Here is an 18,394-nt window from a genome sequence, read left to right as displayed (position 1 = left end):
TTATCCTCAACTAATAGTCATAGAATTTTTTTTAAGTATTATATGTAGACTTATATACATTGTCTACCCGACTGTACACAGCTGCGATTCATAAATGAACTCTACATATTCAAATTGAGGTGAAGGCATACATGGCGTTTGTGAATTTCAATTTCTCCATCTTCTCACACCAAAAATAATTTATAATATTCTACTTTAGGTACATTGTCACTTTACACTTAAAAAAAAAGAATGGCAAAAGCTTGATGAATTTATCGTTTAATCTAAAGATGCGCTAATACTTCCACAGCTACTGGTGGCGTCTGATCGCCACTGAGAATAACTGGTTCGGATTCGGTTTGGACAATCCTAACGAGATTTGCATCTTTCTTCGAAGACACTAAAGTGATATTAGGCGCGACATTAGATTCGGCACAGTAACTTGGCGGTCGACTTTCCCTTGCAGTACCAGGAGTCACGATACTTCCCGCATTTGATCTGTAAGTCGGTGGCGGCGACGACGTAGGTTGCAATCGGTCTAGTAGCAACAACCTAAGTCTATATTCTTGCATACTAGCCTGTAATAAATTAATAAATTATATATTGTAGAAAGCAATTATTGAAGAAAATATTGCTTTTAAATATACTTGGTAGCTTGGTGGCGGTGTTCTAAATTGAAATTCTGGATAGATCATAGCGGCGTATGGATGTATCGGTCTCGCCGGCGGTATCCTACCGGAAATGCTTGTAAAGCCGAATAAGTTGCCGCAGTAATCTTGATTAGTTAATCGCCACGCTACTGCACTCACCAATACTAAGAGCACTCCTATACCTGCAACGAAAAGTGCATATTGTTATTTTAAACAAATACTAAGTCAAATAAATTTAGAAAAGCAATCTAAAATTATTTTATTTATATATTTATTATAAAAGTAATGGATTAAGTCACTTTAAGTAATTATAAGACAATTAGCTTTTTTCTTTACGTCAAAATACGAAAGAAAACGAGCAAATAGATTCCAATAGTTATTATTTCTTTAGTTAAAAGGCAACGGTGTATATCTGTTTGTCTATTCCTCCATTTGTTCCTTGAGCTATTATTCCCTCGGTCTCACGGTTTTAGCGTGTGTAAGTGTACAACATCAATCTCTGTAAGCGGCATTCTCTCAGTGTGAGAAGCATTCTAAGCGGGTCGCAACTTACATGCCCACGTTTAGAAAGTAACTGTTGCGAGCTCGAGTTTCCCTATTCTCTCCTCTCTCTTCCTCGATCTTACTGCGCGCCACGTGCAGTTGATCGTTATGATAATCTACATATTACGTCTGCGTATTCTTAAGCAGTTTCCAATTACAGGGTTTTAAGAATTCATCAAAGTTCAGTAATTAAAAAAGTTTCTTCCTTCTGCGGTGATACCAAATAATGAATAATCTCTCCCGCAACGCTTTTCTAATAGACAAAATTGTCTAAATCACAAATACAAAAAAGAATCGCTAAGTCAACTGCAATGAACTAAAATGAACAAGCACCTCTCTAAGCTAAAAGTCGCAGTTAAACGTGTCCTCGCGGTAAATTAGCATTTCTTATTAACACATTAATGAATAAAGAAACATGCTCGTGGCAAAGTTTACTTACCAGACATAAATATTCCCAAGAGATGATCACGACCGGAGGCTTTGAGGGCGCCTAGGAGAGTGCCTGCACCGGCGCAGACTAGACCTACGAAACCGACACCTAATATGGACCAACGTACTGGCGGAGAACCCAAGCCGCAGCATTGTTTTGGTACCGTGTCCCTGTAATACAAGTTGCGAATAATTAAATATCGTGAGAACTTCATTAGTGTTTCAAAGGCGTTTTTATACGAGGATACAAGCACCGAAGCTTACCTGCCGAAGGCAGACACGCTAGCAGGTACGGGGAAGGGCAAACCGAGGCTGAGGCCTCTAAGGCTCAGATGCGGAGGCGGAGGATGAAGGAAACCTCTGGCGGGTGGTACTAGCGGCACTCCTAGTGCGGTTGACGCCGTCTGACAACCTGGCGTGGCGGTGGGATACGTTGGTATAGAGCAGCATCTCAAAGCGCGACGGTGCTGTCTGCGTATCCGTCGCTCTCGTCTACGGGCGTCACGAATACCACTGGAAACCTCTTCGATTTGGTTTGGCGGAGCTGCACTTTGAAGTCCCAGCTCTGTCTGCGCCTCGGTCGAGGTAAAAGACCTCGCGTCTCGCACTTCCTGAAATGTAAATAAACTTGTGAATTTCAGCAACGTAACTGCAACGTGACTAGATTGCGAATCATCGGATTTTCAGATTGTCAGAATTTAAGTCACATTCACACGGAGTGCTCAGGATCTGTGTAACGCATTTATGCAACTATAACATTATTTATTATACTTACTAACAAAAATTATTTAAAGTAAAATGAGATAATTAACAATAATTGCTTAATGATTAATTTAATTCAGCAATTTAAGTAAACGAGTTATTTTATTCTAATTACTTAACTAACTTTATTTTAATTTTAATTAAATTACTTTATTCTTAATTTAATTGAATCGGTATGGCGAGTTATATTAAAACATGATATTTAAATTTAAAAAATTAAAGATAATTATTTTCGATGGAATTTTCGGTATTTATTCCAAGCTGACTTTCATCGATACTTTCACTCTTTGTTTTCTTATCATGTTTATTAATACGATTATTAATACGATACGATAATAAATTATAGCGTACAATTTGCACTCTCTCTCTTATAGAGCATGTAATTTTAGTGCGCTTTTATTTTTGATGTAGACTCCAATCAAGATTAAAATACGAGATAAAAAGATGTTACGTGCCGGTTCTCTATCATCTAATTATAGTATGCTGTTTAATTTATCCCATATATTTTGTGCTGCGCTCGTGAAATTTTATCTGCTTGTACATGAAAAACGAAAGAACATCAAAGATGCAAGTGACCGAATTACTTAATTATTTCATAGCAATCAGGGCAATATACAATTAAAAAAAATTCATGTAAGTTTTGCGTTCTGTGCTTCCATTCAGCATACGAGAACGTTCAGTTTCCTTCGTTGTGGATTCAAACGTATCTACGAAACATGCAGTGCAGCTCGCGGAACTTATGACTGCGAAGCGAGTGAAGACCCGGGAGGGTTTTTTAAATATCGGGCAATATCAAGCGGTTTCCTGTCTCGCGGATTTCGGTCGATTGGCCGCGCGTACGACACGTCGCGAGAGGAAACGAAACGGTACCTGCGTCTGGTCTGCGGTGCTCCTTGTATTATCCGCAGCGGCGCCGTCGACGGCGATAACGCTCACGGGTCTCGGGTCAGATGGGGCCTCGGCCATCGTGCGAGCCTGAACATGGGTTTACCAGCTCAATACCTTTTCCCGGGCGTCCCGTCGAGAGGTCAAACCTTTCAGGCTGAGCTTCTCTTGCCCTTACGTCCCCAGGCGTCTCCCCGAATAATCCTCTTCATCTGCCGCTTATCCTCTTCGTCCGTCTTATGTCAATCCCTGTCCTGCCCTGCGACTCGGCATGAAACGGTTCTCTCTCTCCTCGGTTCAGCCCTTTCCTACCTTCGGCCCGGTGAACGAAGGTGAATCGTCGCCCAGGAATCCCGCGTTCTCACCTCCTTATCTTCTTCCCTTCGCTTTTTTTGCGATCGGCGCAAGGCGCAACTGTCGAAGAGTATGCCAACGTCGAGTATGGCAATTCCGAGAGACGAATATGAACACAATGGTCGACGCCGTTATCGTCTATTGAACTGGTCGCCATACGGCAAACCGGTCCGGCCACGAAACTAGATCCTTTCTCCGCGCGCCGAATATCACCGCGCGCGTTAACGCGCTCTTAGCACAGCCTCCGGTTCCACAGTGTTCCGCTAACTCGCCTGGGAGCGGCATCGCGCGAGGATAACGTCTCGGTTCTTGCCATCGCGGCGTAAATCCCTCGCAAAGGCTGCCGCGTAGCCTTCCTCGGCCGATCTACCGTCTGATCCACGGCATCGTCGTTCCCACGCAATCTAAATATTAAAAAAAAAAAAAAGCCATTTTTAGCAATTTGATTCGATCGGAGAGGATGCCGTCTTCAGTCAGAGTAAACCTTTCGCAGCCTGACAATATTTTTAATCGCGCAAACTTTCTGCGACTTCTCGCAGAGATAAAAACAGAAATTTTGGCTCTCGCGGTGATTTCAATTTGATTAATTTAATTTAAAAAAAATTAAAAAACAAAAACATATAATTATATTTCATAATTATAAATTATTAATATAATTATTGTTATTGATTAAATTAAATTTTAAGCGCGAAGAGAACCCAACGAAAATGAAAGCCGGTTTCGTTTTAACTTCGCTGGAAGAAAATTAGGGCGAGGAATCGAGTCGCGGCTCTCCGCGGGGGAAAAATTTAATGAAACCCGCAGCTTCTTCGCTGAAAATTTTGTACGTTCGCAGAAAGGAAAGGAGACGTCTTCTTTACGAGGAAAGTCCACCTTGATGTGCCTTTGTGTTTAACGACGCACTTTGAGAAGAATCGAATCGGTTCCGGACAGTTGTGACGCGCGTCTCTTTGTCAGAACTACTTTCTACTCCAAATTATTCGCTTCCTACCTACACACAGAACTACAATAATCCCTAACAGAGCTTACTCCGAACGAATGTTTATCGCCTCGATAATCATACTGCAGTTCGAATAAAAGAAACAATCGGCGTGCAGCTCGGCGTGCAGCTGCGCCAAGTTCACGTAGAAATGTTATTGTTGGACCGTCGGATGATGTTAAATTTACAGATACCGATCTTTGACAGTTCATCGCCGCCGCATCTACTCAACGTGTACCTCATTTTCTTCAAATATACTTTTAACATTATTCAATCGCTCGTTTTGCATTTTTCGCGTCAAACAGCAAATAAAAATACCAAAAAGTTATAAAAGTCAATATAAATGGCACAAATGTAGCAAAATAAAATAAAGTAACATGACGTGAATGTTAATATAAATTTTAACACATAGACCAAAAATACCTGCAGTTTTTTTAACTGATGAAAGAAAAGAAAAGGGAAAAAAAAAAAAAAAAACCAACCAGACGATCGAGATCAGAAACAACGGCACGAACTGGGTTAAATTCAAGAGCGAGCCCGATCGAAGACGACATCCTCATCTCCTTATACATTTCACCGCCACCTCCGTATGGACCGACGTCGGATGATCAACCACCCGTCCGCGCATCTCGACTATCCCGGAATAAAACCCCCGCGTTAAAACCGTCGCTTTCTCCTCCGGGTCTCGCGCGCACGCGAGAGAGTCGAAAAGCAATTTTTTTCGGAAGAAATATATACAATGGGAGACAAACCTGCATCTCCCTGCGCGTCGCTGCGAGATGCGCCTTCTCTCAGGCGCGCGCCTCCAGCATGGCGAGGACGTACGCTGCCGTCGGGGCCGATGAGATGCACGATTGCGGGCCGCATACGTTCGGATGTCCTGAGAGCGAGCGATCCGTGGCCGAAGGTGCGCTCCCGCGTACGTTCGCGACAGCGAACGGTAAATCAGGCCTTCGAGAGAAAGAGAGAGAGGAAGAGAGAGGAGAACCTTTTAACTGCGATTGGGGTCGCGGCAGATTTCCCAACTAACCAAACGGTCTCGCGCTCGTGAAAAAGGATAGGAAATAAAAAGAAAAAGGAAAAAGAAAAGAATAAAAGGAGGAGGATCACTCACGGGCGACGATAATCCGACTTGCGTCCCGTCGGCAACACGCTGGCACTCACTCGCGGGCACGATCGAGCGTAAAAACGATCCGCGATCGCTCCTTTGTGCGCGGCCGATCGATCCGCGGACGGGAGGCGTCCGAGCGTTGGGTCCGCCAGCGTCGGGACGAGCGGCGGCTGCGAGACACTCCGCACTCGGGGATGGCAGCTCTACTGACAGGCGTCCGCCGACCGACTCCCGTTGTCAGAGTGCAGCCGCGACGAGTACAGCGCGGGTACGCGTGCACCAACACATCCGCGCGGTCGAACTCATTGACCGCCGCTCGCCAATCACGCCGCGTCCCGACGCGACAAGGACGGCCAGATGAGATCCTCGTTCGCGCGAGAGGAACGAAAAAGCGAACGCGCAATGGTGCCGAGAGAGAGATGTTAACGCACCATCTCGAGGCGGCCAAGATGACGTCGAGACTCGCGTCGATCTCTCAAAAAGCGTCCGCTTTGCACTTTATATTTAAAATGTATTTTTATATACATGACTTTTAGGTAGCACTTAATTTTATATAATTTTTAAGCTGGTTCTTTTTTGTTACTTATTTAATTTTTTTTGTTCTAAGTATCGATACTACTGAATGCCTTCGGTCAGCCTGTCGATACGCTGGTTTGTACTACTAGGTCGATTCAGCGAAGTCGGTGGCGGCTCGTAGCGGATTTCACAAGAATAAAAATAAAACTGTTGGTTAAAATATTAAAAATATATATATACATACATACATAACTAAAAATAATAAAGTTCAATCATTTTACTGTAAGAAAAACTTTATTTTAAGTTAATTAAAAATCACCAAATAAAAGTGACAAACCAATGACATATTTTTTAATGTATATACGCTTCTTAAAAATGTGGTCCACTCCCACACTGCCTTTTACAACTGTTCGGTTTTTTTTTTCGAGGGGAAAATAATCTACATCGATCGAGAAATAAGGAATAAATGTGTCCGCTGGCTTTATTTAAAGATCAATCACCTTTTTCTTTAATCGATAAATCAAATAATATATATTTAATGCGCATTTATATATATAATATATATAAACCAACGTAGAAGGAAGGGAGGTTGTACAATGCAGTTAGGCGGGCATTTGGCTCGCTGTAAGCGAGATTATAGCGAGACTGTAGCACGCAACACATACGTTTGTACAAAAATCATAACTAATTAATGTACCTTGTGTGTGTGTGTGTTTCTGTGTGTGTCTATACACCATGTAGAAGCAATATGCAAGAAACTCTGCCAATTAAATTTGATTATTTAGCGTCACTTCTCTGCAAACAGCAGTTTACTATTTACATGTACATTCTTTTTATTCTATTTGCCTTTCAACTGCATTTTGGATATTACAAGATCGCTATCGTATAAAATTGCTTACTAATGGTGTATGTACATACGTGTACGTATATACAGGACGTCCTAAAACTGATTTTTAATGACAAATTCTATGACCAATATAAACTTAATTAATTTTAAGTTATAAATAATTGTATAACAAGCGGCGTTATTAAATATAAGAAAAAAAGTAAAGAAACAGCCTGCATTATTCATCATATAAGACTTAATTTTAATTTATGGTTTAATTCTAGATATATTGTGATAAAAAATAGGGAAAAAAAGTAATTAGTGACTCAGAAAAATTACGAATTGGCCAAAGGATGTCATTAAAAGGATTATTGGATATCCTGTACGTATGTGTATGTGTGTATATATATAATATATATGGGATATATATGATATATATGTACACACATATATATATATACTATATAGAATTATAATACATCTACAGTAATTAACAAGACAAATCTCTAATTCTGCGCTAGGCAGTCTTCATTTTTCATTAATTAATTCTAAGTATAATGATATATTTCAAAACTCTATATACGACTTATCATTTTCTTTCGTTCTTTCGTTATCTGCGGAACGCGAGTGGATTTGGTTATAAACAACAATTCTCATCAGAACTAAAGATAGAATGTGCCACGCAAAAAATGGTGTTATAATCATTTTATCGTAAATCATGCGTTTTGCACTCTCAGTCATCAATGCTGGTACGTAAAGTGATCTTTCTTTGTGAAAATAGACATGTAAATAACCATTGTAACAAATATCAATAATACATAACATGTATTAATTATATCATATAAGTACAAAATAATTAATATATATTTGCTTGTATAAAAAAACAGCTTTGAGTTGTCTAAGAGTGTAATGCAAAACTTTTATCGTACCTCGAGTGATCCTCAAGTTACAACACTGCCATTTTGCGTCGGCCAATTATTACAAAGGTAGATAAAAAATGTTCTCCATATAATATTACCTTCCAATGCAGTCCATATACGTCGTATATAAGTGCTTTATAAAAAGTGTCTTCCAAAATATTATATCCAGATCGCAAAACGTACCAGTAACACGCATTTTTTTTTTTTTTTCGGAAGACCATTTCGAGCGTCTATCTCAAAAGTGTCCCCACAGCTACCACTTTGATTTAATATACATGAATACTTTCCAACTGCTTTGCCATATCCAGATGTGCCGTACAGTAATGGTAAGCTACGTACGTCCCTATATTCATTAGTACAGATAATAAATATAAAATGTTAATTGGCATACATTACTTATATTTCTGTACTAAACAATATTGCCTTGAAATTCTAAATATGATCGATAGCATCCCTTATTTAACTCTTTGTTAAACGACAAAGCACTATCAGTGTCTTAAAAAAAAGAAAAAAAAAAATTATGCAGTCCTATAAACTCATATCGGGATGCAGCCAAGTGCAACCTGTTGATTATTTTTCACCATTGTAACAATCTCCCTGTAAATATGTTTCTAACGTCCGGAGCTGTTTCATTTGGGCGATGGAACACATGATTATCTTTCTTTGCACCTTGCTTTCATATAAAGTCAACTATAAGTAGAAAATTTTCAATTTCTATCGTATTATCGATTTAACGAAGGACGGAAATGGAAAAATATCAATTGGAATGTACGTATGTTAACGAAAACCAGATTCTTCGAGAAGAGGGGTCAGGTTTGATTAGAAATTTCTTATAAAAATGGCTTGTATATAGAAGACACATGTGTTCTTTTCGAATTGTTTGTCACGTAATTTGCACAAATAATAATTGTACAAATATATCCGTATTCGATAGAAAATTTATTCCCTTTCCCCCTTCTCCCTGCCATATCAGTATTTTATATTTGAATACCGGGCTGCTCTAATTCATTATACAGAATAGAGCGACGCGTATTATATTATCACTCGTTTCTAATATTGTCCATTGTAATAAGGAAAAAAGTATAACTTACATAATTATTTAAGAAGTAGAAAAGATTGTGCAATACCATTATAAATGCAGTACCACAGCTGCGTTCGGAAACTTGCCGGAATATTCAATGTTCCCACGCAAAAGTAAGTAAATTTCTTCTTCCTATAATGATACAAAAGATAATAATAATCGAAGCAAAGCATAAATTACGTAAAAATACAATTGGATATGCAATAATCTACACAATAAAAAAAACAGATATTCTCATCAATTTAGAGCGACATAATATGTAATTTGTCCTTTTTGAAATAGAAGATTCTTTTTTTTTTCTCGCAACGAAGATATAGATTTATATATCAGTAATAATTTTCGTTTTTAAGAATCTTAGAATTTGAGATCTTCGAGTCTCAATGTGATTTGTATCAGTTTATCCCGGCCGTGAATTGTAAATTCACTTGTATCTAATTATGTACGTTGCACTAATCAAGTTTATTTTATGTATCAAAGCCTGCATTTCTATGGCAACTTTAGTCGAATAGAAAAGTGCAAACGAAGGCAGTGACAATTATGAGTTCAGGCCTTGGCGTTTTTCTTCTTCGAGCATTGCGTCAAGCTCATCTGTAAGATTGGCAAGCATATTCCCAATGTCGTTCAAAACATCCGCAGGTTCACCACCACCATTGGAATGATTGACTAAGTGGCCGCCGATACCACTATTATGACCCGCCATGTATTCTTGCGCCCGACTGGCCCTTTGTTTTATCGTGCCGGCATTCTCATTGGCAAATGGCAATGAATCTGATTCTGTACTGGAACTTGACTGTAAAAATAAAATATATGTATCACACAAATATTCAACTTGACAATGTTACAGTTCAATCAATAGCATATGCGTTAGATTATCTCATTGTAAAAAATGTACATATTAAAAACACTTGTAAAACACTTTAACGTACTTTAAAACTAGCGTCTGATCCGTTACGATGCTGCAGGGCGAGAGATGCGATTAACTCGTGCTCTTCATTAATATTAACGCTGACACTACCCCACGAACGTGACATGGAAGAAGACGGCCGATTTAATTGCGACGGTGTGGAAGGTGCCGGCGTAGGTGCCGGAGGCGGTGGTGGTGGATGATGAAGCAAATGGTGATGTTGATGATGATGTTGATGAATGTGATGATCATCGCACGAAGCGGTTGGCACTGGCCCGCTACAGTCTATTACAACGTCACCGACCGCTGAATTACCAACACCGATTACGGAAGAACTAGTGTCTCTAGAACTTTGTCGTCTTGGAGGTGATGGAGGACATCGTTTTGGAAGATGTGGGCTACTCTCAAGCCCGTACGTTAATTGATATTTGTTATCCAAGTCTCTCGGCAAAGATTTATATTGCCCCGGTGTTGCAGTGACCTAAAATTACATACATGTATCACAATAAAAATTAATCCGGTGTAAAAGTTACGTCGACATGTGCAGTCGGGTTTTCTTTTTATATCGATTGGTTTCCTCGACATTGTAAAATTTTATTAAAAAATTAATTTTTTTTTATTTAATTATACATTAAAAGAAATCGAATATACCTTGGCTACGGGCCGCGGACGAACAAGGCAATGTCTTGGTCGTGGAAGGGTGCCACCACCAGCGTCTACAACGGAAGCATCGTTCGTGGGTGTGAGATCGCCATCCTCGAAACTTCGCGGGCGCCAATCAAGAGGTTGTGGATGCGACGTTGGGGCCGGTGATGGAGGATAACCAAGAGGCGCATCTTCTAAACTCTCCAAAGATTTTCCCCGAGAACTAGTACGACCAACCGTGTTATAATCGGTTGGAAACGCGGCGTACATACTTTTCCATGCAACACCAGAAGTGGTGTCATTTCCACCTCTTTGAAAAGATCTAAGTACAGGCGAAGAACAATCTTCATCAGGTGATGGTAAATCGGGTCCACCTCGTTGAATAACAACATCCTAAAAATCACAAGTTATGCGATACCGTTTATTTGCGATATATTAATCAAGGCAATTACAAAATAACATGTTTTAAAATAAATTCGTATTATTAAAGAGATCGTAGAAAATAATTATATATGATTTACCTGCGTATGTCCAGGATGCGGCGGCAGGCGCGCAAGATCGAGCGGCTGTATACGTTTGCCAGCGCGAATATCTTTAACTCTTTTAATTGCTAACAATAATTTTTTCTGATGCCCTAATCGTACGATACCGATGTCTTCAAGGTCCTCCCAAGTAAGAGTTGTCACGTCCTCGACGGATCGCATACCCTGTTGATGGAGTGCGCCCAGATATTCCTCAAGCCTGAGAAGCCTGAGCCATTCTTCCAATGATCCGGGTACATGTTCCGGCAATCCATCTCCTATATTCAAATTGTCTATTTCCGCCTTTAATCGTTTCCTATGATTAGGTTTCTTGATACCTGTAATATCGTGTATAAAAATATTTGTTCAATTATACTATTTTTTATATTTATAAATTAAATTAATGCAATTTGATTTATATTATATTCGTTAATGCGACATATTTACCTATAGCCGTGAGATCCTCTGGTGTCATACGCGTTATAGTAGCAAGATCGTAACCTGCGGAAGCGAACAAAGGAAAATATTCCTCAAATTGGAGTTCGGTTAACCAAGCGTGAACAACGTCGAGGTCTGCCGGTCGGTCGGGATGACTCCCAAGGGAACTAATAGAGCATCTAGGAGATGAAGCGAGAGCGCCGGGTCCTCTAGGGCCCAAGTGATATCCAGACGCTCTTCCAGAATCCAATGACGCCGTGGAATGCCTGGAACCGGAACCTGATCCGGAACTACCAGGACTGTCTCTGCCAGGACTCTGGGTCATATCGATACCTAAAAAATATTAAAATATTTATATTTTACTATTTTAGTGATAAAACAATCAATCAATAATAACGTAATAAATTTATTATTTAAAAAAGACGTCGCTTTTCGCGTTGAGAAAGAATTAGCTTAGTAATGTGACGTCGTATTCGCACCTTGATCTTCGGCGTGGGCATACTTGCCGATCACCGGCGGAAAGGCAAAGCCCGAATGAGTAAAAATAGGTCCCGGGCTTTTTCCAGATGGCATCCCGTAGGAACCATCGTCCGCCGTGCCCCCAGGGCCGCTTCCGGAGAGGAAGCAGCTATCCTCGCTGCTAGCATATCCAGCCGAACCAAAAGAGGAACCGGAGTGTCGAAACACGTCTGGTACAGCTGGTGGTGCTACTTTCTTCGCTTGAGTCACGGCTTTGGACGGCCGGCTCATACCGCCAACTGTAACATAAAACAGAAGACAGGTCAAGTATGAAATCAATCAAGTGTTGCAACGTACATCTGTTCACCACAGACACTCGAATCTGATTACACGATTAATGGCTTCACATAGGATAGTATAATTAATAAAAAAAAAATATATATATATATTTAATTATCTAACATATTTTAAATAGATGCAAATAAGTCTCAAATCAATAACATAAAATGCGTTAATAATTCTATAAATAAATTAAAAAAAATAAAGCCGTCTAGACAAACGTCCGTTCAGTTTTCATCCTTAATGATATACATTAAAATACTAAGCGCGCGTTACTTTTTATCAGTTCCATGAAGACCATACGAGGCTTACAATGAACTTCCTATGCAAAAGCTGACAACCAGAGCAAATCATCCGAGATGAATTAAAGAGGAAAAACTCCTCTAACGTTTGATAAAGCTGAGTATTGCATTAATGCTTCGATTCACTATTCATTTATATAATACAGATTTAAAATTGAAACATTAACTTTTAAATCGTACACTTTCGTCTGTAAAATCTCTAGATTTGATTGCACGACTTCAAAATAGCTTTTCAATGCCAAATTACCGTGCAGCGGATACGATTACCGTGCAGCGGGTACGATTCCCGGATTTACTTCGCGTCGGAAATTAATTCTCTCGGTCGATTTTAAGGCCGTGGGTTTTACAATGGCAAAATCCCATTGTGATTCATCTCGTGCGTATCTCAGCAACACGCAATCTTTATATTCGCGCACTTACGGTGCAAGAGATTTTTCCAGCTGCCGTAAATGGCTTTAATGTATTTGTTCAACGGCGCGCTGCCCAGCATCGCCTCACGCGTAGCCTCACGCGCGCGAAGGTTGCCTTCGGAGCAGCTCCTAAACAGGCTTTGATTGACGCCGATCTTGCCCGCGGGCACGTCATGCGAGGACAATTTCGACGTTAAATTATCCGGTATCCCATGCGACAGCCAAATCTCTACGCCAGGATCGCGAAAGCTCCTATAAGTGGACGACAACTTCCTCGAGGACTTGTGGAGAAATCGTTTCCCGGGTGGCAAGGGTGGAGGACCCAGGCAGTTCGTCACGGCGGTGATCGCCATTTGTCTATGAAAATTCGTTCTAGATCTCGAGCGGGACTAGCCCGATGAACATTTTCACGATTGTACAAATATAAACCGGTATTTAGTACAAAATTCAATCGTTACATTTAGTCCACTTTCACATATCTCTGCATATATTTATTGAGCTTGCTACTAGAACGGTCGCACTGAACGAAAGCACTTTATTTGAAATAAACCCTCTGCGAAATTCGACAATTAATAAAACCAATCGCTTTATCGCGGAAACATCCGTCGGTCCGGTCACTATTTTTTTTTTTTTTTATTTAGAGGGAAGTAGTTCTATCCGAGGGCACTTGTTTGTTCGACAAAAGTTGGAGAGAACGCGCGGCGCGGAGTATATCTATCCCGTGTTCGGCCGATCGAACGGTCGCGCTCGTTGCCGGTCTTGTAAAGGAAAAGCACCGGCGACAAGTACCAAATACAACTGTTGGAAAGTGCGGTTTCAGATAAGCGCAGGCGCACGTCCGATCGGTGGCACATTGATGGTGACAAACGCGAATGGAGATCGAAGGTGGGTGAACGAGTCCCGGAGCCCGTGAGTCGCGTGGGTTTCTGCTAGGATACGAGTGGGTAGCGCGAGAAACATAGTCCATGAATCAATGCGAAAAATGGTAATATCGGAGGATATCAAACGTGCACGTTGAGTAAGGACGACAGCGAAAGAAAAATAAAGTTGCCTGATATTACAAAAAAAAAAAAAAAGAAAAAAATAGACCTCTCGTTTTAACGTTGCTACAAAAATTGGATAACAATAAATCTTAATTAGAGCGATCTGGATGTTTTCGGAAAGTCTCCTCGCCGCACTTTGGCCAGAATTATTCAAGGCATTTAAAGATATAGAAGGTCCGCTAGATCGATTTCGTTGAATTCAATTAAATCGACGACGAGCGCGGTTTTATCAAATTTATTGGGTACCGTGGTGGCACGGCTGAATTTACGACGACAGAATCGTTAATATGAATGCGGTTTTAAGGACGCCGGACGTCTAAAAGCGAAAAGGAAGAAGTAGAAAAGCGGCGCAACTGCCCACGACCGGGCCGGAGCAATTTGCATAATGTATCGAGGTGGACGATCGCTGGAGTGGATCCTCGTCAAGGACGAACGGAAACGAGTTGCCCTGCTCTGCAATTACGATGACTTAATCGTTTTGTATCTGATTATCATTTTTTTTTTTTCTTTTTTTTATCACGTTGTCCCTCGTTTCGACAGCGCGAAGAGAAGCGTTATCTCACGAAAGGCTCGGGGGCAAACGAGACACCTTCTCGAGAGGCGCGCAGCATCCGCGGCGCGTTAAATCGCGGAATAAATACCTCGCGGGACTAACTTCGAGTAACGAAACAGCAAAAATAGCACGAGATCGACGTTTTCAGACGCCGGTGCTCGTTGATAACGAGATATCTCGCGATAGCTCGAGTATATTTGTTTCCGCGCGACTGAAACACCCTGGGATCAATACTCCAGTGATGCAGCGGATAATTGCGAATAGGAGCATCGTCAATAAAACTTCTTTCTCCCCGCGGCTATCGGGCAAGTATGTCAGCGAGAATATCAGCGCATGCCGGAGCGAGGTAATTATCGAAAAATGTAGTAATTATCGCCGCGTAATTTTCCCCTCTTTCTTATCCCCGGCGTATCCCAACTTCGCTGACCCGCCAGAATATCCCGGGGCCCGTTTTGTTAGCCGTCGTGAAACCTCGGCGTTTCGTTTGTTTCGAGATAATTTCCAGCCGGCGCGCGGGCACGCCGGCGGTTTAACGTCCGTCCGAAACGAGCCACGGGGAGATCTACAAGTTCCCCGTAACTTCTTTCAGTTTCTCCGCGCTCCTTCGCCCACTCCCCGCATACTTTTAACGTACTTGCGTAAACGCGCGTTGTGAATGACGTAAGAAATGATTGACACTTAGGAAACAGGGATTTCAGCCGACAGATTTTAATCGACGGCACTTGCGAACTGAAGAGATAAGCGGCACAGGCGCTGGCATACGATAAACATTTATATATAGCGCGCATCGTATATTCACTTCTTAAATGTACGCGATATCGGAAAGCCGGGTGTTCTATTTTATGAAACTTTTTCCCTTTTTTTTTTTATTTTTTATTAATAATTTTATTTTATTTTCTTTTTAATAAGCTACGAGCACAGCTTTTTAATTGAGCTCAAAAAGAATTTGCCGTTAGCTGCACGACTTTTAATCGTATCCTTAAATTAACGCCAGTTTGCGCGTTATTCGCGCGGCACTCGTGACCGGATAGACAAATTCATTGAATTCGCGCATTTATTATTCACGCTGGCTGCTGAAGCAGTTTTTCAGCGAAATGAAAGGGCACGAATCGCGTCGCGGATCTACATTTCACGGGAATTGTGACTAGCGAATAATTAACTTTGACGGTTTTATCCACGGGGGCGTGAATTGTTAAATCACGAATTGAATTATATGTCACAGTTCGATATCAATTCGGCGACGTTATTAGCCGATGCGACTTGAATTTTCCAATGAAATTAATAAAACGCTTCGCGACATGCTCGCGAATAGAAGACTAAAATCTTAAATATCGCACGTCAAAGTCAATATAGATTTAGACGCGTCGCCTTTAATTATCTAATAATCATTTGTTCGGCTGAAGCTCGTTATAGAGTCGCACGAAAATCGCGACACGTGTATAAACTTTCCCGCGGTATTCAAGTGCAATCCTTTTCAGGCGGTTAAAAGGGCCGCTTTTCAAAACGTTATCTCGTCTTTGTCAAGACCTACATAATAGAATATTCGTAACAAAAGGTTAAAAAAAAAAAAAGGAAAGAAAAGAAAAGTGTGACGCTATCATATACATTTATGCGAATCGAGTAACGATTGCGGGAATCAATACTGGAGGGCAGTTCCTCTGTATTCTGACGAACGTGAGTTGCAAACCTACCGAGTTCATCAGCGATTTTACACAATTCGGCGTCGGGCGCAATTCAAGTGCACTCGTACATCGAGAACGCTGATTTCGCACAACACGTAAGTACGTGATGGAGGAAGAAACAAAAAAAAAAATAAAATAAAAGAAACAAAGACTTTGAGAAAGAGGAAAGCAACGCTCGCTCCAAACTGCGCTTTAAATATTAAATTTGTAAAACGAAAAACTTTTCCCGCGCCGTCATTCGATTAAATAATTTAACTTGCGGAAATTATATCTAATTTATTATTTGAATTTAAAGGAGAGAATTTAAGGGAAACGCGATTATCGACGTTAATTAATTGAATCTATCAATTTACATTTTTATTTTATTTTTTATTTTTTTTTTAATTATTTTTTTTTATGAAACAGTTCCGGAAGTGATTGATAAAATTGCCTTTGAACTATTAACCTGGCGACTTGGAAATGCAATACTTTACAAAACTTTCTTTTATTTTTTATCTTATTCTTTGTATAATAATATTAATTTCATTGTATATTTTGTAATTGAATATCGTTATCTCCGATAGGAAATAAATCGTCAACTAACGAAGAGAACGTTTCAACGAATACGACGCCAGCTGCACGGAGTCAATCAGATAACGAAATATCTCGCTACGAAATAAGATTACAGAGAAACGTAACAATCAGCGCGTACGCGGCGTTCATTCGTGCACACTGCGGCGCACATGTATTCCAAGTACGCACACATATACTCACTGGGGAAGCATATGCGGCGTACTGGCCAATGTAACATGATCGATCTCGATACGGAAACGCGAAAGTCGGACGATCGTTCTCGCCGACGGAGGACGGCGGTGAGCGCATTCGAAATCCGCGATAGGGGAGAAGAGAGTTACGCGGGGAAAGCGGGGGAGAAGGGGGTCATTTAACCAGAAAGAGAGAAAGAGACCGAAAGAGGGACAAGGGAGAAAGAGACGGAAAGGCAGAGAGAAAGAGACGGAAAGACAGAGAGAGATCTCGTGACGATGGCTTACCGCTGATGCGTCTCATGGCGGCTGACGACGCGGCTCGCGCTCGAGCTCGTCCTTCGGTGGGCAGCGCGCTGCGCCGTCGTAACGCCTACGGTAGACCCTCGCGCGCAACGTAAACAACATACCACGCGGATGACCCGGACGCCGCGGTATCATCTGCCCTCCGCGCACGTCGCGGCCGCGGCGCGTCGGGGCGCTCGCGCCATTGCTCTGCACTGTGCACTGCTCGTCGCCGTTCCTGGCACCACGTACGCGGAAACCGCCGCGAAACCGTTCCGTACGTCGTCGCGGCGGGACGCTTTTCGACCCACGCGCCTACGCTTCGCGACCTCCTCCCCCGCCTCCGCGCGGGCCGCCTCTTCGCCTCCTTCACCCACGAGTCTCCTCCGGCTGCCGTGTAAAGCCGCACCGCGACTGCACGCGGGCCGTAAGACGAGGCGCGGAAGCCGCTCTGCCAGCGTCTCGCGACGCACCACTCGCGCACGGAAAAAAAAAGCGAGACGCGACGAGGACGAGCCAACAGACACGCGACACCGCGGTGCCCTCCGCGTACAACTGTGAGGCTCTCGCTAGTACCCGGGAACGTCGCGAGGGCGCGCGAGCTCCCGACTGCCGCCAAGGCCATACATACGTATCCGGATAGGCGAGAGTGGTCGAATAAATGAGTGAATAATCTCTCCGTAACATAATATTTTATCTGATTTCTAGACGAGGGCAAACGCGCGGAAACTTTTTAATCGCGGCGCGATTTAATGGAGATTCCAAGTAGGAATGTGTTTCCTGATAGTTGAATACATTATTGAAACTCATTATAGCACTCGAGAATGCACAAAAGAAAAGTCGACTATTTTATTCGAGAAACAAAGACGACTACTGCTTGCTTTTTCATGTATATCGAAGTATAGATAATTTCTTACGTGCGACGTCTTTCTGTCTTTATTATTTAATAAGCGTTGACGGAATAACGTTACGAGTTAGAATTATCAACTGATGTAATATTCCGATCATTTTTCAATTTTTTGGGACAGAGAGTTT

General features: G+C 41.6%; 2 protein-coding genes across 2 annotated transcripts; both read right to left on the bottom strand.

Annotated features, from left to right (window-relative positions):
* Nucleotides 1-237: 237 nt before the first annotated feature.
* LOC139109566 (uncharacterized) lies at nucleotides 238-5,916 on the bottom strand. The gene is made up of 6 exons (XM_070668713.1): nucleotides 5,334-5,916; nucleotides 3,234-4,006; nucleotides 1,866-2,212; nucleotides 1,612-1,772; nucleotides 627-811; nucleotides 238-557 (listed from the first exon to the last, which is right to left on the bottom strand). The coding sequence occupies exons 2-6, from the start codon at nucleotides 3,327-3,329 to the stop codon at nucleotides 264-266; spliced, it is 1,083 nt and encodes a 360-aa protein (XP_070524814.1). The 5' UTR covers nucleotides 3,330-4,006; nucleotides 5,334-5,916; the 3' UTR covers nucleotides 238-263.
* Nucleotides 5,917-6,663: 747 nt separating this feature from the next.
* Nucleotides 6,664-17,812, bottom strand: Ckn (CRK like proto-oncogene, adaptor protein). The gene is made up of 7 exons (XM_070668688.1): nucleotides 17,363-17,812; nucleotides 12,023-12,301; nucleotides 11,553-11,876; nucleotides 11,106-11,443; nucleotides 10,591-10,977; nucleotides 9,962-10,420; nucleotides 6,664-9,825 (listed from the first exon to the last, which is right to left on the bottom strand). The coding sequence occupies exons 1-7, from the start codon at nucleotides 17,376-17,378 to the stop codon at nucleotides 9,571-9,573; spliced, it is 2,058 nt and encodes a 685-aa protein (XP_070524789.1). The 5' UTR covers nucleotides 17,379-17,812; the 3' UTR covers nucleotides 6,664-9,570.
* Between the last annotated feature and the right edge of the window lie 582 nt (nucleotides 17,813-18,394).

The sequence above is a fragment of the Cardiocondyla obscurior genome, linkage group LG18 (genome assembly GCF_019399895.1).
Source record: "Cardiocondyla obscurior isolate alpha-2009 linkage group LG18, Cobs3.1, whole genome shotgun sequence".
NCBI classification, from domain to species: Eukaryota; Metazoa; Arthropoda; class Insecta; order Hymenoptera; family Formicidae; genus Cardiocondyla; species Cardiocondyla obscurior.
Note: the sequence above shows the minus strand (reverse complement) of the source record. Positions and strands in the feature narration are given on the sequence as shown.